Consider the following 18,323-nt stretch of genomic DNA (forward strand, 5'->3'; position numbering starts at 1 on the left):
GAGTATAGAGTTGAGAGTGTGCAGTGACATTCTATTTCTTAACTTTGACTTGACCACACTCATTTGGCTGAACAGCCATTTAACCTCCGCATTTGAGTGTAGCAAGGAGAGGGCAGCGAGTGCAGCTTTGCGCAGTTCTTCAAATGGATTCGACCTGGAAGAGTCCGTGTAGTTATTGACTTCACTCCAAAACTCAACTGTATTTTCAGTTGAGTCCCACCTAAACAGATGGATGTTTCTCGATTGGGAAACAATTTTATCAATTGTTTGGGGCTGGTATCCCAGTAGCTCAGCTACTTTAATAATTTCAGTGGTGCCTTTATTGTGCTTTAGTGTTTCCTTAACACTGAACAAGGCCATGTGTCACAAGGCTTCAATGTTGTCTGGGAGCCTTGCTTGCAGCTCCTTGCTTAATGCAACAATGTAGTTGATGCACTCTCCAAATGACCTTTTTGTCCTCTGGCGCAAGACTGAGTTGGTACACCGTGCTCTCTAAAAGGTACTCAAGGTATGGTGATGGACTGAGATGTCCATCAATGGCATCCTTCAGGACATCCATTTTTGCCATATGGTTGACTACTCTGCTGCAAATTGATGTTAAGAGGTATACCAGATTGTCCTAAAGCTTGACAGGATCTGTTTGCTCTCCCTCAAATGACTTCACTGCAACTTGTACGTCAGACAGGATTGATTTCAAGAACGTCAGGTAGACATAGTTGGTCTTGTCCATGTATGTGGCATGGAGCACATCCGCCATGTAGTAATGCTCACTGGCCTTGGTCACCTCAAAGTGGAGTTTCAGTTCTTCCCACTGGCTCAATATACAAGTTACCGCAGGCTCAATCGATAGCCAACGTGTGGCACACACTTTGGTGATCTGCAGGGGTTTCTGGCCACAATTAATGGTAACATACACTGCTTTGTACGCCTCGTGCCATTTTGGGGAAATCGAAAACCAGTTGTAGGTTTCCCTGATTAAGTACTCAACACTCCTAGGGATAGTTTCTTTGGATGCTGCACTGACAGCCAATTGTAAAGAATGGCACACACAGCGGATGAGTACCGAATTGGGCAATGCACATTCTTCCTTTAAAATCTTGTGCACCCCAGTCATTACGGACGCATTATCAGTGCCAATACCCTGGATATTCTATTTTTTAAGGTTACACTTCTCAAGAAACTCAACTACCACCTTTACTATTGATCTGGCATCACCCCCCTCCAATTCAACCAGCCCGAGAAATGTGGACCCAACGGTTATTTTTTTAGCACTGAAATACTGAATCACCACATGCAGGTATTTCGAGACTCTGACATCAGTGGACTCATCCAAATGGAGACTGAACTTCTCATCCCTAACTTCTGATGTTACCCTTTTGAGAAAACAAGGAGCCAGTACTCCCCTAATCATTTCTGTGCACTTGGTGCGGTGCATTTGGAAGTTTGTTGCTGCCACAGAATCTGGGCAGCTTTGCAAGCCATACCTAAATGGTTGCATGCTAGCATCTAACAATGCTCCGCAATGGCCATTGCCATAGTAGCTTCTGCCCTTTTGTAGTTATCCACTTTCTTAACCAACTGTGGTAATGTAGACTGCGTTGTGGGGTTGTACGGTTTTGCTTTATTTATATGCTTTGCTGTAGCACAATGTTTTTGATGTCATACATTTTTGCAAGCATGTCTGATTTGCACTACGCACAGTATGCCCGACAATCATCCCCAATTACTGGCTTCAGCCACCTTTTAATTAAATTCAGGTACAGACTCCTACTCTTTTCTGTACTTCTGGCTATACAATTTTGATTGAGCCATGTTGATTGATGTTGTAAGTTCTGTTCAAGATCAAACATTTGTGACCAACTATATTCATTGGGTTTGTCTCGTCGAAAGCATACTACTGCTGCTGCAGTCAGCCAACAATGACTTACAATTAGCTGAAATTACTGCTGGCCTGTTGCTGCCTGTGCACGAGCTGAGCGCCTGCTGGTGACGTCACTCATAACGCACTTTTGCAGCCAGGCACGTGTGTTGTGACAGAGGAAATCGGATTTGTGTCATTTAGAGGGAAAATGCATTTTAGCGTTTGAGTCACTTTTCAAAAGTTGCTAAAAGTTCAAAATACATTTTTAAAAGTAGCTACATTTGTGGCTAGGTGCTGGTTGAAAAAAAGTTGCCAGGGTACTCTGAAAAGTTGCTAAATCTAGCAACAAAATTGCTAAATTGGTATCACTGCGCCCAGTTGTAAAGTCACATGACACACGTCCCTGATCACGTGACCGCAGCGTACAAAACACTCCTCGTTCCTTTCTTTCTACTTGTGTTTACGACGTTCTTATACCTCAGTGGTTTATGGAGGAGATGGAAGTCAACATGAACACATTGCTGGCAGCAGGGCTTCTACTGCTTTTCGCTATGCCCGGAGAACTTTACAGAATCCCTCCGCACGAGGAAGTCGCCAGGATGGCTAGATTCGTCGTCAACCAGTGCAACTGGGCTTCCATGGCCACAATATCGACCCATGAGCCAGTGCAAGGACAACCCTTCTCCAATGCGTTCTCTACCAGTGACGGACCAGTTGGGTCTGGGACTGGGGTACCCTACATGTACCTCACCACTATGGAGATCTCTGTCCAGGATTTAAAGGTGGGTAGGACAATATTTCTGTCAATTGCAACGTAGGAAAGGTATGGATCACTGGTGCCAACAATGTCAAGACAATACAATAACGTAAAGTCGATGACAGATAAGGTTATTATTTGCATTATGTCACCTACTGCAAGGAAAAAGTCCTTGTTCCATTTGTAGTTGACACTTTATTTCCATTTAGAGCCATGACTGAAAGTTGTTAAATTATGCAACTCATTGGCCTATCATGAGTCAGCTGCTTTTGGGGAGTGACACAGCAATTTTTTTGTAATGACGTCATATTTCAGTCTTATGTTGACTGTGGCAATGAATTGACAGCTCCTAGTCTGACCCAGCCAGCACCATGTATGCCAGTGTAACGGATGTGAAACGCTAGCTTAATTTAGCGGTGGTGCGCGCTAAAGTGTTTCAATCGGTGACGTCACTTGCTCTGACAGTATACACACACACCTTGAAGTAGTACTTCCCCTTGCTCTGCAAGGGCCGCGGCTTTTGTGGAGCGATGGGTAACGATGCTTCGTGGGTGACTGTTGTTGATGTGTGCAGAGGGTCCCTGGTTCACGCCTGGGTATGGGCGAGGGGATGGTCTAAAGTTATACTGTTACACCAGTTTGACACACTCTTTGGGCTCAATTCAGTCAGATCACCATTAGCCAACATCCGCATGAACTTTGTTAGAGCTGTATTATTCACAAGCGGCTCCTGGTATACACCTAAAGCCATAGGCTAAACTTTTGACCTTTTCTCTAATAAATATGTGTGACGCCATTCAAAAGGGATGTGCTGAAGAGTAAGGAGATACTGACTGACTGACTGACTGACTGTGTGTTTCAGGTAAACCCCCAGGCTTCCTTGTCCATGTCCCTGGCCCAGACAGACTTCTGTAAGAACCAAGGATACGACCCTCAGGATCCCCTTTGTGCCCACATCATCTTCTCTGGCTCTGTGCTGGAGGTGAGGGTTAATGACATACACTCACACACACAATCAGTCTCACTCACTTGCACAGTGTTTATCTTCATGAATCCTCACTGTTCTGTTTACCTGTATGTTTCTGACAGATTAACGGTACAGAGGCCACCTTTGCCAAGAAAGCCCTGTTCAGTCGCCACCCTGAGATGGTCGACTGGCCCACCGACCACAACTGGTTCTTTGCCAAGATGAACATCACCAAGGTGTGGGTTCTGGACTACTTTGGAGGGGTAAAGACAGTCACACCAGAAGACTACTTCAAGGCTACACCCTACAAGAGACACCACTGAGTGAGTAGCTATTGATGCTTTTCTCTGGCCTCTGAGGCCCTGTCCAGAAACAACCCCTAGCCTCTGACACTGGATCAGTGACTAGGGGTTTCACTGCCTCGTGCAAATAATCTTAGGATGCACTTTTGTGGAGTGCACCTCTGAAACAGAGCCTGATTGGTCAGATGTCATGGAGTTTGATCAATGTGTCATCGATATGGTTTATTGTCAGGAATGAAAGTGATGAATAGCACTAGGTGCACGTGACAAAAATGTACTGAGTCACTGTTTTAGTTTACAGTGGCTTCAGAACAGCTGACCGTTGTATTTCTGTCTTGTGATTCTTTTAGGAGGACACCACAGCCAGTTTGATGAGGAGGAATCCTAAGTGTTTCATAGTGAGCTAGAGGGCAGGGGAGGATGGACCCAATATTTGGAACAATGAACACTTTTTTTTAATTTTCTTCCCCCAACTAAATTTTCTTAATAATGGCCATTTGCTGAATTTAAAATAATGTAATATCTACTGGGGTGTCTGTGGGGGAAGGGGATGGTTTGGAATTCAGCGTTTCTCTCATATGCTTCCAATTTAAATGTATGGCTTTAGGGATGGATCTCTGTGTGTAATTGTGGGTTATACCCTTTAGGAAGCTCTATTGTTGTGCAATATAATTATTTTAAGAAGGACTGCCTTTGTTGTTAGGGAGTTCATTTGGCTTTTGTAGTTATAAGAAAGAATTGATGGCATCTCTCCCATGTGAGCAGTCATATGCAGTGTTGTATTTTTACCACAAGAGGGGAGGTGTGATGCTTGGTACAGACAGAAGCAACTGGCTTGAAGGGTAGTTTGACCAAATGACATATGTTGTAGTAGTATGGAGGTGATTTTTGTTTGTAATGCCATTTGGGGTATGCCAACAAGGGTACCACCACTCTGTTGTTTTTGGACAATGCCACCAATAAGCTGTAGCAAGGTAAACAAACCCACATTCTGGGTGGCAGACGCTAGCTCCATAGAATACCTTTTAATGTAGGTATCCATCAAATTAGAAAAAGTTGTAATTTGGGTGAACCATTTCTTTAAAGCAGAGGAAAGACATGACGCTCTTGTTGAATTACATTGTGTGTTATAGTTAGTTAGTGGTATGTGTTGATTATGAAGCATTGCACTTGTCATCTACAAATCCATTTCTCATTTTACAAGTAAACCTTTTTTAGTCTTCATTTAATCATTTTGGGTCTAATTCAATATCATGCCAAAATATAACTAAATGTGACATGCATTTAAAACAAAATATATTCAGTTTTACAACATCACTTCTCATTTTTGCTGGAATTTAAATACATTCTTTGTATATTTTCTACGTGAAATAAGTATTTATATGCTCCTCTATTCTCTATTGATGCTGACACGGTACATATTTTTGTAAACAAAATGATGGATGATTTGTCTAAATAAAGCTATATTTTGTATGTACTTTCCTTTGTTCTTGTTGAATGTAATATTTATCTTATTAAATAATCAGGTTGGTTTTCCCATGTAGGATGCAAGTAAGCATGACTGGTCACACTGGGCTACTAAGTAGATGAGTCCAATAGAACTTATAGCACACAGCTCTTCAGTCATTGGGCTACTAAGTAGATGAGTCCTATACAATTGTGTAACACACAGCCCTTCAGTCAAAAACATATTCCTCTCAACATTGACAGGAAGTGCCTCCTCTGAGTAATGAGAAGGAGCCATGTCTTTAGAGTTGAGGATAAGGGAAGTGTAGGCCAGGCTGAGAGAGGCGTGTGTGTCTGTCTTGTGTAACCAGGTGGAGCAACACTAAGCCACTTCCTGTACGCTAAGGCGAGGAGCCGCCAGCGAGTCGAGGCATCACTCAGCCTCAAGCAGCTGCTGTAGGAGGACAACACCACCCAAACACAGAGAGAGAGAGAGAGAGACAGGAGAACGAGAGGTTGCCCACAAAACCCATCTTTGGAGGGCCATCATCCCCCAAGGCCCAGGAAGACAGCAGAGAGGAGTGTGGGACGGTTTCTAAGAGAAGGGGCTCGACCGCACCCATCCAGAGAGGAGCGATGGACCCTCGGAAGTGGACGGGAGGCCTGCTGGTCCTGTCTACTGCACTACCCTATGTCGGTAAGACCCCTCCAAACCCTGTTTCTCTTTGCACCTGTGCTCATCCCTGACCCCTGTCAATCGGTGCTCAACCATCCGAAGCCTCCATCAACCTGGTATCATCAAAGAGCTGGTGTAACTCTGTAGTATTTAGCTGAAAGTCTAGTTTACTCATTATAGACCATTATACAGCTGTACAGGCACCCACTCAAATGGAGTCGTACTACCTATGATGCCTGCATGGTGCTTTGAATCCTGGCTGGGTAAAACACGGCTCACTCATGGTGGTGTCCTCTGTTTCTCAACAAGAGGCGGCCATCTTTGATGAAGCAGGAAAAGATAAATGAGGTAGAGCAAAACACAGCGCTGTAGTCATATAGAGGGTTTAATAAACACAAGAGTTCCAGATTCTCACACAAGTGTTTAGAACCAGGGCATATTGTTAGAAGAAATGCTAACTTGACCCATATTTAACTTCTTGGCACTGAATGAAGGGACTTTTTACTACCACATTTACTACTCTCTCCATCGTGTCAATGCCCTCACGTTGGTTTGGATTGGCTTTCAAATGTTACGTTACTGTGAAGTGTGTGTGTGTGTCTGTGTGTGATCTGTATTGTACACAAGTGAACAGACGGACAGAGACCCGGCTCTGACTTTGAGTTGGGTTTTGATCATGTGGAGAATACAGAGGTGTCTGCTGTCTCCTTCCACTCTGATTGTTGTGTTCTCTCATCAAAGGGGACAGGTTGAATTTTTTTTTTTAAACAAGACAATTTAAAACATCTACCTAGATTTGTTAATTCCAGTAAAATTATCATATTCTTGTTCCCTGTTCCAACAGTCATTCTCAAACCCTCACTGTCAGTGGAAGTTACGGTATTGTTGTTGTATTGTTATGTTTAAGAAATAAGGCTTGAAGAGGGTGTAGTGTATGGCCAATATACCATGGTTCAGGGTTGTTCGTTCGCACGACGCAACGCAGAGTGCCTGGATAAAGCCTTTATCCGTGGTATATTGGCCATATACCACAAACCCCTGAGGTACCTTATTGCTGGTATAAACTGGTTAGACATGTAATTAGAACAGTCAAAATAAATGTTTCGTCATACCCGTGGTATACGGTATCAAATACCACGGCTTTCAGCCAATCCGTATTCAGGGCTCGATCCACCCAGTTTATAATATAGTGCAAAGTATGTGGTGCATTACTCTCAATCAATAATATTATTATATTGAAATTAGGGATAGTCTATCTGGACAAATATTGTTTTCATTGTGAGTAGCTATATACCTTACCTTGTCATTATCACTTAGCTCCGTGTAATGTTCTAGCAGAAAGGGTAATGTAATCCTAGAACACAACCAGTGAAATAAAGGTTATGGTAAGGTTTAGAAAAGGAGGAGAGAGAGCATCATGATTTTACTTTTTCAACTTTTTTTTCTCTCTCAAAAACAGAATGAGGGGTCGCTTGAAGAATATCTAATGCAGAAATATATTTTGGATTGGTTCACGCTAACAACTAAATTGCTAATGATTACTTAATTTAAAAATATTTATTTCATAATTGTAACTTTCTGATTTTGCAGAGGCAATGTCGGCGACGTAGGCTAGTCTAAAGTATGTGTGACTATTCGTGTGAGCGCTCGGGCCCCGTTGTCAACCAATTTGTATTTATTAGAGATCCCCCATTAGCTGCTGCCATTGGCTACTCTTCCTGGGGTCCAAACACATTAAGACACTTACATTACACATAAAACAAAAGATAAAACAGTACATCATATAACATTATTACACCAATACATATTTACAATACAAAATGTATAATACCACCATATTACAGTGTGTGTGTGTGTAGAGTGTGTGTAGAGTGTGTGTAGAGTGCGTGTAGAGTGCGTGTGCGTTCGTATGCGTGTGAATGATGGTCAATGGTCAACTCTTTATTTAGATAAGCAATTTAAAAAGCTGGAAAGTTTTATGGTTACTGTACTATGTGTTTAAATAATGGTGGGTTCTTTTGGACAATATACAAGTGTCCTATTCGGACGGTAAAGATGTATAGATTATGATATACTGCCTTACTGGACAAGTCCTCTTACACGCTTATTAGAGAACGTGTCAGTGTTGTCAATAGCTTCTCCACTTTGCGCTTTATGATTTGCTCATTGTGTTTGCATTAGAGAAACAATCAATGTATTTCAACCTCTCCATTTAATTTTCAGTCAGCGGTTCTCTCCTTTCTGCCAGTTGGCTGTGCCATTTTGGGGAAGCTTTGTTTTTGAACCCGTCATAGAACAGTGTTTGGTGTGAGATACATTACTGTAACCATGACAGGGTTGGGGTTCTCTCTCACTCATATCCCACTGAGACAGAGAACCATGTAGGAGGGCCTTCTGTTTCCGCTCTCAACAACACAAGAGTTTGAAAGCTGATACTACCAGTTACACTATTAACTAATTAAATGACAAAGGCAGGTCCATAAAATCTGAAATGACATGTAGTGATATTTATTTAATCACAGTGAGCAACTTTTGGGGTTTAAGATGCAGTTTATGTAAAATTACTAATGCGTTGATTTGCAGAATTTGTATTTAAAAAAAATGCAATGGTCTATTCAAAATGTTTTAATGCAATTCATCCAGCTAAATTGCACCCTTAATATTGGCCTGCGTGTTAAACTAAACGATGCTGTCATTGCTCAACAGGCTCTAAAGACTGATCAACAATCTCTGAAAAATAAAAAATAAACATGTTTTTTTTTACTATTCAAATCATCTGATTATGTAATTGAAACATAAACAGTCTGTCTTCAGAGGCAAAAGCTGAATGGAAATGTCTTCACGTCTTCAAAAAGAGTTTTCCGTGGGTGAAATCACATCACTCAATGACGGTACATCAAAGTTGCTGAGTGTCACTTTTTAAACAAGGATTTTAACACACCTACTTGTTTCTCTCTTTCCAACAAACTTCTACCGAGAAATGATAGATGTTGATGTCACCACACTGCAAAATAATCTATCAAAACAAAGATTTCAGTCAGTTTCCTTTTAGGAGACCAGTAGATAGATGGTATGTTCCATCAACACGGTCACTGGCAGTACATGGCGCTAAAGTTGGCAATAAAAGACCTCAGCAGCAAACTCTTTAACAACAATTAAAAAGCTTGTAACCTTTGACCTTTACATTCAAATTGTCACCGTTTACCTGTGGCCACTGCACTAGTCAGGCCTGAGATGGACTAGACTGAGGCTACTATTCAATCAAACACACAATCCTTGTTTTATGGGTGGGCTATTTCAAAATGAACTCTCCCCTTGCTGTAATAATCAATGTTGGATTCACATACTCAGTGAAAAACAGGCTAGGTTCCCACACAATGTAGACAAATTCCAATATTTCTGTTTAAAATATTTTTTCTTGCAAATTCACATGCATACATTCACACACTCAAAATTGTGCAATATATTATACAACTGGACTCTGTAGCGTCTCAGGGTTTGAGACACGAACTCTGACCGCAATGCAGAGAGAGAGAGACAGATATGTTCTTGTAGCGATGCAGCTGTTTCTTAAAAATAGTTATTAGGAAACAACCTGCGGAGCTCATCATGTCATGTCTGATACACCCGCCCCCCACCACACAACCTGCGGAGCTCATCATGTCAGGTCTGATACACCCGCCCCCCACCACACAACCTGCGGAGCTCATCATGTCAGGTCTGATACACCCGCCCCCCACCACACAACCTGCGGAGCTCATCATGTCAGGTCTGATACACCCGCCCCCCACCACCCGTATCCATGCCCCCCCCCCCCCCAGCCTCTCACTGACAGCTTCACACTCAAAGCTTCCTGTGTCAGATAATATCACTTCACGATGATCTGCGATCTAGGACTTGACCGTAATCATACCTCACGTTTCATGGTGCTGGGGTTAATCACATTACATTTAATTTCCTGTCAGTAGGCCTCTGACAGGACATGTGGTTTCTCCACAGCCCTGTAGTTCAGTTTGGAGTGTGGGTGTAGTTGACCCTAACTTAACGTGCACAACATGTAATCAGGGTTAACCTTCACTAGAACTTGTTCACATGTAAATGTGTTGCACAGTGGAAGTATTGCACAATATGGTGCTAGAAAGCATCACATCTGAGTATGAAGTGATGAAGAACGCAGATCCATTTTTTAAAATGTCAACGTTAACATGATGAACTATCTGGAGCAAGTACTTTGAAGTGGAGACAAAGTATTGCTGTTCCTGCCCCGTGTGTTTGGCCCTTTCTGCAGAGGCCCCTGAGGAGGCTTTAACCACACTAAGGTTTACCTGTGGTGGGAAGGGAGAGACTGTCTGTGAGGCGACCACAGCCACGATCATGGCAGTGCTAGTGATAGTGGAAACGTCTCCCTCCTAGGTCAAAAGACAAAAAGTTACTGAAAACAAATCGATTGTTTACTGAATGACCTCATTAAATGTTGTTTTGTGGTATGTACACATTTAAAAGGTGCTACAAACACAGAACAAAGACTGTTCATTTAGTCAATCACTCACTCAATGTCCAATTCCGCTCAGTAGGCCATCTGTCGTTAAACATCAGAATCATATTTTATTCCTACACATGCCCAGAATATGACTTGGTGCTGCTAGCAATTAACAATATAGTGAGAGAAACAGAATTTACACAAACTGCTCTATTCATTCAGATCCGCTTTGTCCAACATCTGCACAGCGGTCGTTTCGGTGGTGCCGGAGGTAGGACTGCGTTAGAAGCTGTCAAATCCACAAGCGGCTCCTGGCATTATACCTAAAGCGGACATTGCCATTGGCTGCACGGAGTGGCATGAACAGAAATCCCATGCAGCCTTGTTTCTAAGTCAGAACAGTGGAATGTGAGATGTGATCTACACCTCCATTATGATGATAGAAACTATTTGGTTGATTGTTTTTCAATGTGAGCGTCATTATTTCTATACAGCCTCCACTTTCTCCTTCTGAACTTCTAACGCCAGTGGGACAGTGTGGCTTCGTGACAATGATCGCAAGAGCAGCTGCTCGCCGATTTGTTGGCGCCAGCGCAGTTCCACCTCCTTCGACAACGGCAAAACATCCGCTATGCGGGTGTCTGCTATCGCCGGTTAACCCATGATCTGATTGAAGCCAGAGTTTACATACATTATACAAAAAAGTCAAGTGAATACAGTTGATGCGGTGTGCAACGCTGTGCACCGTGCCTCAGTCTCTACCGTTTACACTGAGTGTACAAAACATTAGGAACACCAGCTCTTTCCATGACAGACTGACCAGGTGAAGCTGGGATCCCTTATTGATGTCACTTGTTAAATCCACTTCAATCAGTGTAGATGAAGGGGAGGAGACAGGGTAAAGAAGGATTTTTAAGCCTTGAGACAATTGAGACATGGATTGTGTCTGTGTGTGTGATTCAGAAGGTGAATGGACAAGACAAAACATTTAAGTGCCTTTGAACGGGGTATGGTAGTAGGTGCCAGGAGCACCGGTTTGTGTCAAGAACTTCAACGCTGCTGGGTTTTTCATGCTCAACAGTTTACCGTGTGTATCAAGAATGGAGTCAACGTGGGCCAGCACCCCTGTGGAACACTTTTGACATGCCCCAACGATTTGAGGCTGTTCTGAGAGCAAAAGGTGGTGCAACTCAATATTGGGAAGGTGTTCCTAAAATTTGTACACTCAGTGTATATTATGTTGACCTAAGACTGCAGGAACAATCCCACACAGGACCTGTAGGACTTTGTTTTAAGGGTCAGGGTGCAACTTTATGCTTCTGATTCCAGACATTCAATAGCTCTGCCTCTGTCCCACTTTCAACAGCTCTGCCTCCGTCACACTTTCAATAGCTCTGCCTCGTCACTCTTTCAATAGCTCTGTCTCCGTCACTCTTTCAATAGCTCTGCATCCGTCCCACTTTCAATAGCTCTGCCTCCGTCACACTTTCAATAGCTCTGCCTCCGTCACACTTTCAATAGCTCTGCCTCCGTCACACTTTCAATAGCTCTGCCTCGTCAGCTATGTTCTATAGCTGTTGCTGTAGGTTTTATTATTTGCACAATTAATTAAATACATTTTTTGGATTCTGAAAGGCAAGGAAAACCAGCCGAATGTTCAATTCTGAACTCAATTATCAAGCTGCAAACATTTTGAATTGAGTATATATTTTAGTCTCCTTGGATAAACGCATTCACCAAATGACTACATTATTACTTGATTAGACTAAGAAAGCATTTCCTGTTGTAGTGTTTCGATGAGGCCCCTCTTACAAGGTCCTAACAGGGTCGTCTTCATTAGCGCACACCTTAGCAAAACATTTTGCAACAGGAAACGAAAACAAATGTTAATTATAGGACAATTTCAGATGGCCCCTCCGTGTTTGTCTGTTTTCTTCCGTCCAGGTACCTAATGAATACGACCCAGCACCAGTCTGCTACTGGAACCCTGACCCTGTCTTCTATGAGTCACATCCTGTGTTCTGCCATGGCTTTTAGTGCAGGTGACATGAGGCGAAGGACCATTTTCTTTTAGGCTGGTTCAACAACCCTGGTGGTACAGTGCTGCTAATGCAGCCGGACAAGTTCATCAGACCACATATCCTCCCTCTCTCATTCACTGACTGACACATGTAGACTACTGCATATCCTCCCTCTCTCATTCCTGACTGACACATGTACACTACTGCATATCCTCCCCCTCTCATTCACTGACTGACACATGTAGACTACTGCACAGCCTCCTCTCAGTCACTGACTGACACATGTAGACTACTGCATATCCTCCCTCTCTCATTCACTGACTGACACATGTAGACTACTGCACAGCCTCCTCTCTCATCCACTGACTGACACATGTAGACTACTGCATATTATCCCCCTCTCATTCACTGACTGACACATGTAGACTACTGCATATCCTCCCTCTCTCATTCCTGACTGACACATGTAGACTACTGCATATCCTCCCTCTCTCATTCATTGACTGACACATGTAGACTACTGCACAGCCTCCTCTCATTCACTGACTGACACATAGACTACTGCACAGCCTCCTCTCATTCACTGACTGACACATGTAGACTACTGCATATCCTCCCTCTCTCATTCACTGACTGGCACATATAGACCACTACATATCCTCCCTCTCTCATTCACTGACTGACACATGTAGACTACTGCATTTCCTCCCTCTCTCATTCACTGACTGACACATGTAGACTACTGCACAGCCTCCTCTCTCATTCACTGACTGACACATATAGACCACTACATATCCTCCCTCTCTCATTCACTGACTGACCCATGTAGACTACTGCACAGCCTCCTCTCTCATTCATTGACTGACCCATGTAGACTACTGCACAGCCTCCTCTCTCATTCACTGACTGACACATGTAGACCACTACATATCCTCCCTCTCTCATTCACTGACTGACACATGTAGACTACTGCTCAGCCTCCTCTCTCATTCACTGACTGTCACATGTAGACTACTGCTCAGCCTCCTCTCTCATCCACTGACTGACACATGTAGACTACTGCACAGCCTCCTCTCTCATTCACTGACTGACACATGTAGACTACTGCTCAGCCTCCTCTCTCATTCACTGACTGACACATGTAGACTACTGCATATCCTCCCTCTCTCATTCACTGACTGGCACATGTAGACTACTGCACAGCCTCCTCCTCTCTCATTCACTGACTGACACATGTAGACTACTGCACAGCCTCCTCTCTCATTCACTGACTGACACATGTAGACTACTGCTCAGCCTCCTCTCTCATTCACCGACTGACACATGTAGACCACTACATATCCTCCCTCTCTCATTCACTGACTGACACAAATAGACTACTGCTCAGCCTCCTCTCTCATTCACTGACTGGCACATGTAGACTACTGCCCAGCCTCCTCTCATTCACTGACTGACACAAATAGACTACTGCTCAGCCTCCTCTCTCATTCACTGACTGGCACATGTAGACTACTGCCCAGCCTCCTCTCATTCACTGACTGACACAGACTACTGCACAGCCTCCTCTCTCATTCACTGACTGACACATGTAGACTACTGCACAGCCTCCTCTCATTCACTGACTGACACATGTAGACTACTGCACAGCCTCCTCCTCTCTCATTCACTGACTGACACATATAGACTACTGCATATCCTCCCCCTCTCATTCACTGACTGACACATGTAGACTACTGCATATCCTCCCTCTCTCATTCACTGACTGACACAAATAGACTACTGCTCAGCCTCCTCTCTCATTCACTGACTGACACATATAGACTACTGCTCAGCCTCCTCTCTCATTCACTGACTGACACATGTAGACTACTGCACAGCCTCCTCTCTCATTCCTGACTGACACATGTAGACTACTGCTCAGCCTCCTCTCTCATTCACTGACTGGCACATGTAGACTACTGCCCAGCCTCCTCTCATTCACTGACTGACACAGACTACTGCACAGCCTCCTCTCTCATTCACTGACTGACACATGTAGACTACTGCACAGCCTCCTCTCATTCACTGACTGACACATGTAGACTACTGCACAGCCTCCTCTCTCATCCATTGACTGACACATGTAGACTACTGCTCCGCCTCCTCTCTCATTCACTGACTGACACATGTAGACTACTGCTCCGCCTCCTCTCTCATTCCTGACTGACACATGTAGACTACTGCATATCCTCCCTCTCTCATTCCTGACTGACACATGTAGACTACTGCTCCGCCTCCTCTCTCATTCACTGACTGACACATGTAGACTACTGCATATCCTCCCTCTCTCATTCACTGACTGACACATGTAGACTACTGCTCAGCCTCCTCTCTCATTCACTGACTGACACATGTAGACTACTGCACAGCCTCCTCTCTCATCCACTGACTGACACATGTAGACTACTGCATATCCTCCCTCTCTCATTCACTGACTGACACATGTAGACTACTGCTCAGCCTCCTCTCTCATTCACTGACTGACACATGTAGACTACTGCTCAGCCTCCTCTCTCATTCACTGACTGACACATGTAGACTACTGCTCAGCCTCCTCTCTCATCCACTGCAGGTGCAAGCGGACAGCAGATTGCAGTAGAAAACATCTCCACATCTACAAATACATGTATTATTACTAAACAGTAAGGGCTCTGTGCATGCAGACAGTTACCTGGAGGTCACATGATCATCCAGACACATAGATCAGGAAAAAAGGACAATTGTGAACTTTTCTGAATGTGGAAACACACACACACTTGCCTCTGTATTCACCGTGCTGAAGGTCTCCTCCTATTGTCCCTCTGAAGGTATACTCAGTTCAAGGCCAGGTGTTCCTAATGTTTGGTATACTCAGTGTATACACTTCTTAAGAGCTTACTGACCACAGTGTTTGTGTCTCAGCCAACCTGAAGCTTGACCACAGTGTTTTAGTGTCTCAGCCATCTTGAGGCCTGACCACAGTGTTTGTGTCTCAGCCAACCTGAAGCTTGACCACAGTGTTTTAGTGTCTCAGCCATCTTGAGGCCTGACCACAGTGTTTGTGTCTCAGCCAACCTGAAGCTTGACCACAGTGTTTTAGTGTCTCAGCCATCTTGAGGCCTGACCACAGTGTTTCAGTGTCTCAGCCATCCCGAGGCCTGACCAGTGTTTCAGTGTCTCAGCCATCCCGAGGCCTGACCACAGTGTCTCAGCCATCCCGAGGCCTGACCACAGTGTCTCAGCCATCCCGAGGCCTGACCACAGTGTCTCAGCCATCCCGAGGCCTGACCACAGTGTCTCAGCCATCCCGAGGCCTGACCACAGTGTCTCAGCCATCCCGAGGCCTGACCACAGTGTCTCAGCCATCCCGAGGCCTGACCACAGTGTCTCAGCCATCCCGAGGCCTGACCACAGTGTCTCAGCCATCCCGAGGCCTGACCACAGTGTTTCATCTGCTTCTGTAATCCTGACTGCGTCCTTATCGTCAGTCTCTCTCTTGAAGGGAGGCCAAACTGTTTCTAGATCAGATATGTCCTAGTGGAAATGACAGATAAGGAGGGGGGAGGGTGTATTTTGCAGTCCATGGACCGATACCTATCGTTTGGATGTGGCTGATTTGGTCTCTAAGCTTTAGTCAGTCCTAGTACAAAGTAAGTTGGAAATAGGTCTTTGCCATATATGTAACAGAAACACACACCTGGGGCTCACATAGGCAGTTATACCACCTCAGACTCAGAACGTGTTGCAGCTGAGGAAACCACTGAGCTAGATACAGCTCCACTCACCCCCACCACAAAAAGGCTTAGAGTCACAGCAACCACACTGAGCCTGACTGTCATATGACTGTCTTCCTGAGACGCACAGAGAGAGAGAAGTGAAAAAGTTAACAAACTGTTTCTGTTCAATGTGTGTGAGAAAGTGAGTGCACATGGAGACATACACACTCTCGCACACACGCCTACTTCCATTCACCTTCCTGACATAATCTTTCTACCAGTGAGGGGTGGGTTTTACCGGGGGTGTTTGTGTGTGTGTTCTCATTAATGTCAACCTCTCCCCTGCAGAAGCGTTGACCCCATTGTACGACCCTAAACTCTGCTACATTCTGGACGGCTTCCTCCTGCTCTACGGTCTCGTCATCACTGGACTGTTGCTCAGAGAGAAAGTGAGTCCAAGTTTATACACCACTATATGGGTAGATGCAGATTAACCTCTGACTGGATATACGGGTACCAGTTTTATTAGGACCAGTTATTGTCTCAACATATTTGGCTGATCTCTCTCTGTTTTGTAGTTCTTCAAGTCCAGGGGCAAGATATTGGAGGATGACGATATCTACACTGTGAGTAGTCGTGTGTGTGTGTGTGTGTGTGTGTGTGAGGGGGGTGGGGGGGGTTGTGTTGATGATCCTGGAACACTGTCCCTGTGTTTTGTAGGATCTGAAACCTACAGACGGGGGTGGTTATGGACGAATAAACAGAAAAGATCCAGAGAGTGCAACGGCACGCGATGTAAGTGTGTGTGGATCTATATGTCATGTAGAAGAATGAGATTCGTATTACCCCAATCATGCATCAAAAGCCTGATTCTGTGTACCTTGTTATATTATTCACAGAATCGCAGGAATAATGACGACACTTACACGGTAAGTGCATTACCCAACATACAGTATAATTTCATGTTAGTTTAGATATTATAATAGATATGGATGTTTCTCATAACTCACTGTTTCCCTCCGCAGTCCCTTAAAAAACCAACAGACGACACGTACAGGGAGATCGCTGTGAAGGACAAGCAGCGCCGCAGGAACAAGAACGACCAGGTGTACCAGGTGTGTAGTTGAAGTTTATTTGTGGGATGCACATGGTTCACACAGTCCAACGAAACGCTTACTTGCACGTTCCCTATTGACCACGCCCCACCGCTGAAACCAACCAATTAACAAGGCCCGAATACACAAACAACAGCCCTTTCACTATTAGTTTCTCTCTGAGGGGACAGTGGTAGGGAAGTAGATGAGAGGGAAGGAAGTGTGCAGTGAGAGGTTTGGAACAAAGTGGAAGAGGGAAGGGTTTAGTGAGCGATTTGGGATCAATCCTAGTTGACTGTGTCCCCCTCCATCTCTCTTATCAGGGTTTGAGTGCCGCCACCAAGGATACCTATGACTCTCTCCAGATGCAGCCTCTCCCTCCTCGCTAACAGAAACATCATGGAGGATCACGCCTCGTCCAGCGGTCTCTCCTGTTTGCCTTTCTATCTGCAACCAGTATACTGCTACAGCGTTGTTGTATGCAACAGTTACATATCCCTCTTCTCAAATCATTTTAAATTGGTGAATAGTTAGTTATTTACCCACCAACATCTAATAATCACTGGTATCTAGAACATTCCTTGTTGTGTAAAAAGTATGTTTGCAGTTGTGTTACTCCCTTTTTATCTTTCAGGCTTTTGTTGGAAAATCTGTAGACTTTTGCGCCAGTAACAATTTTATAACTGTCTTAAAATATAATCAAGTTCATATATTATCACTATTTTATGACTTTAGCTCATCTCTTCTCCCCATACACCCCCAGTCTGTAACCTTTGACCTTGAAACTCATTCTACCAACCCTTCCTCATTGGCTACTGCTTTTGTAGTTTATACCTGGAGTAATGTAATTAAAGAATAAATATGTAGGTTGTTATTTTGCATACAGTGTACAGTGTAAACTTTCCCCTCATGTTTATAAGAAATAATGTGCCTCAGCACTATAATAAAGCCATTACAAAAACCTGATTATCAGGTTTGTCCTTTT

The 18,323-nt window shown here is 44.0% G+C and overlaps 2 protein-coding genes across 2 annotated transcripts; both read left to right on the plus strand.

Moving 5' to 3' along the window:
- Positions 1–1,417: 1,417 nt before the first annotated feature.
- On the plus strand, positions 1,418–5,364 carry LOC110512982 (protein CREG1). The gene is made up of 4 exons (XM_021593068.3): positions 1,418–2,643; positions 3,481–3,600; positions 3,708–3,908; positions 4,238–5,364. Exons 1-3 carry the CDS (start codon positions 2,350–2,352, stop codon positions 3,906–3,908), a joined length of 615 nt encoding a protein of 204 aa, XP_021448743.2. The 5' UTR covers positions 1,418–2,349; the 3' UTR covers positions 4,238–5,364.
- On the plus strand, positions 4,628–18,304 carry LOC118965218 (T-cell surface glycoprotein CD3 zeta chain). The gene is made up of 7 exons (XM_036982168.2): positions 4,628–6,030; positions 16,593–16,693; positions 16,823–16,870; positions 16,965–17,039; positions 17,144–17,173; positions 17,270–17,359; positions 17,662–18,304. The coding sequence occupies exons 1-7, from the start codon at positions 5,970–5,972 to the stop codon at positions 17,725–17,727; spliced, it is 471 nt and encodes a 156-aa protein (XP_036838063.2). The 5' UTR covers positions 4,628–5,969; the 3' UTR covers positions 17,728–18,304.
- The last annotated feature ends 19 nt before the right edge of the window (positions 18,305–18,323 follow it).

The sequence above is a fragment of the Oncorhynchus mykiss genome, chromosome 7 (genome assembly GCF_057628025.1).
Source record: "Oncorhynchus mykiss isolate SJ-2025 chromosome 7, ASM5762802v1, whole genome shotgun sequence".
NCBI classification, from domain to species: Eukaryota; Metazoa; Chordata; class Actinopteri; order Salmoniformes; family Salmonidae; genus Oncorhynchus; species Oncorhynchus mykiss.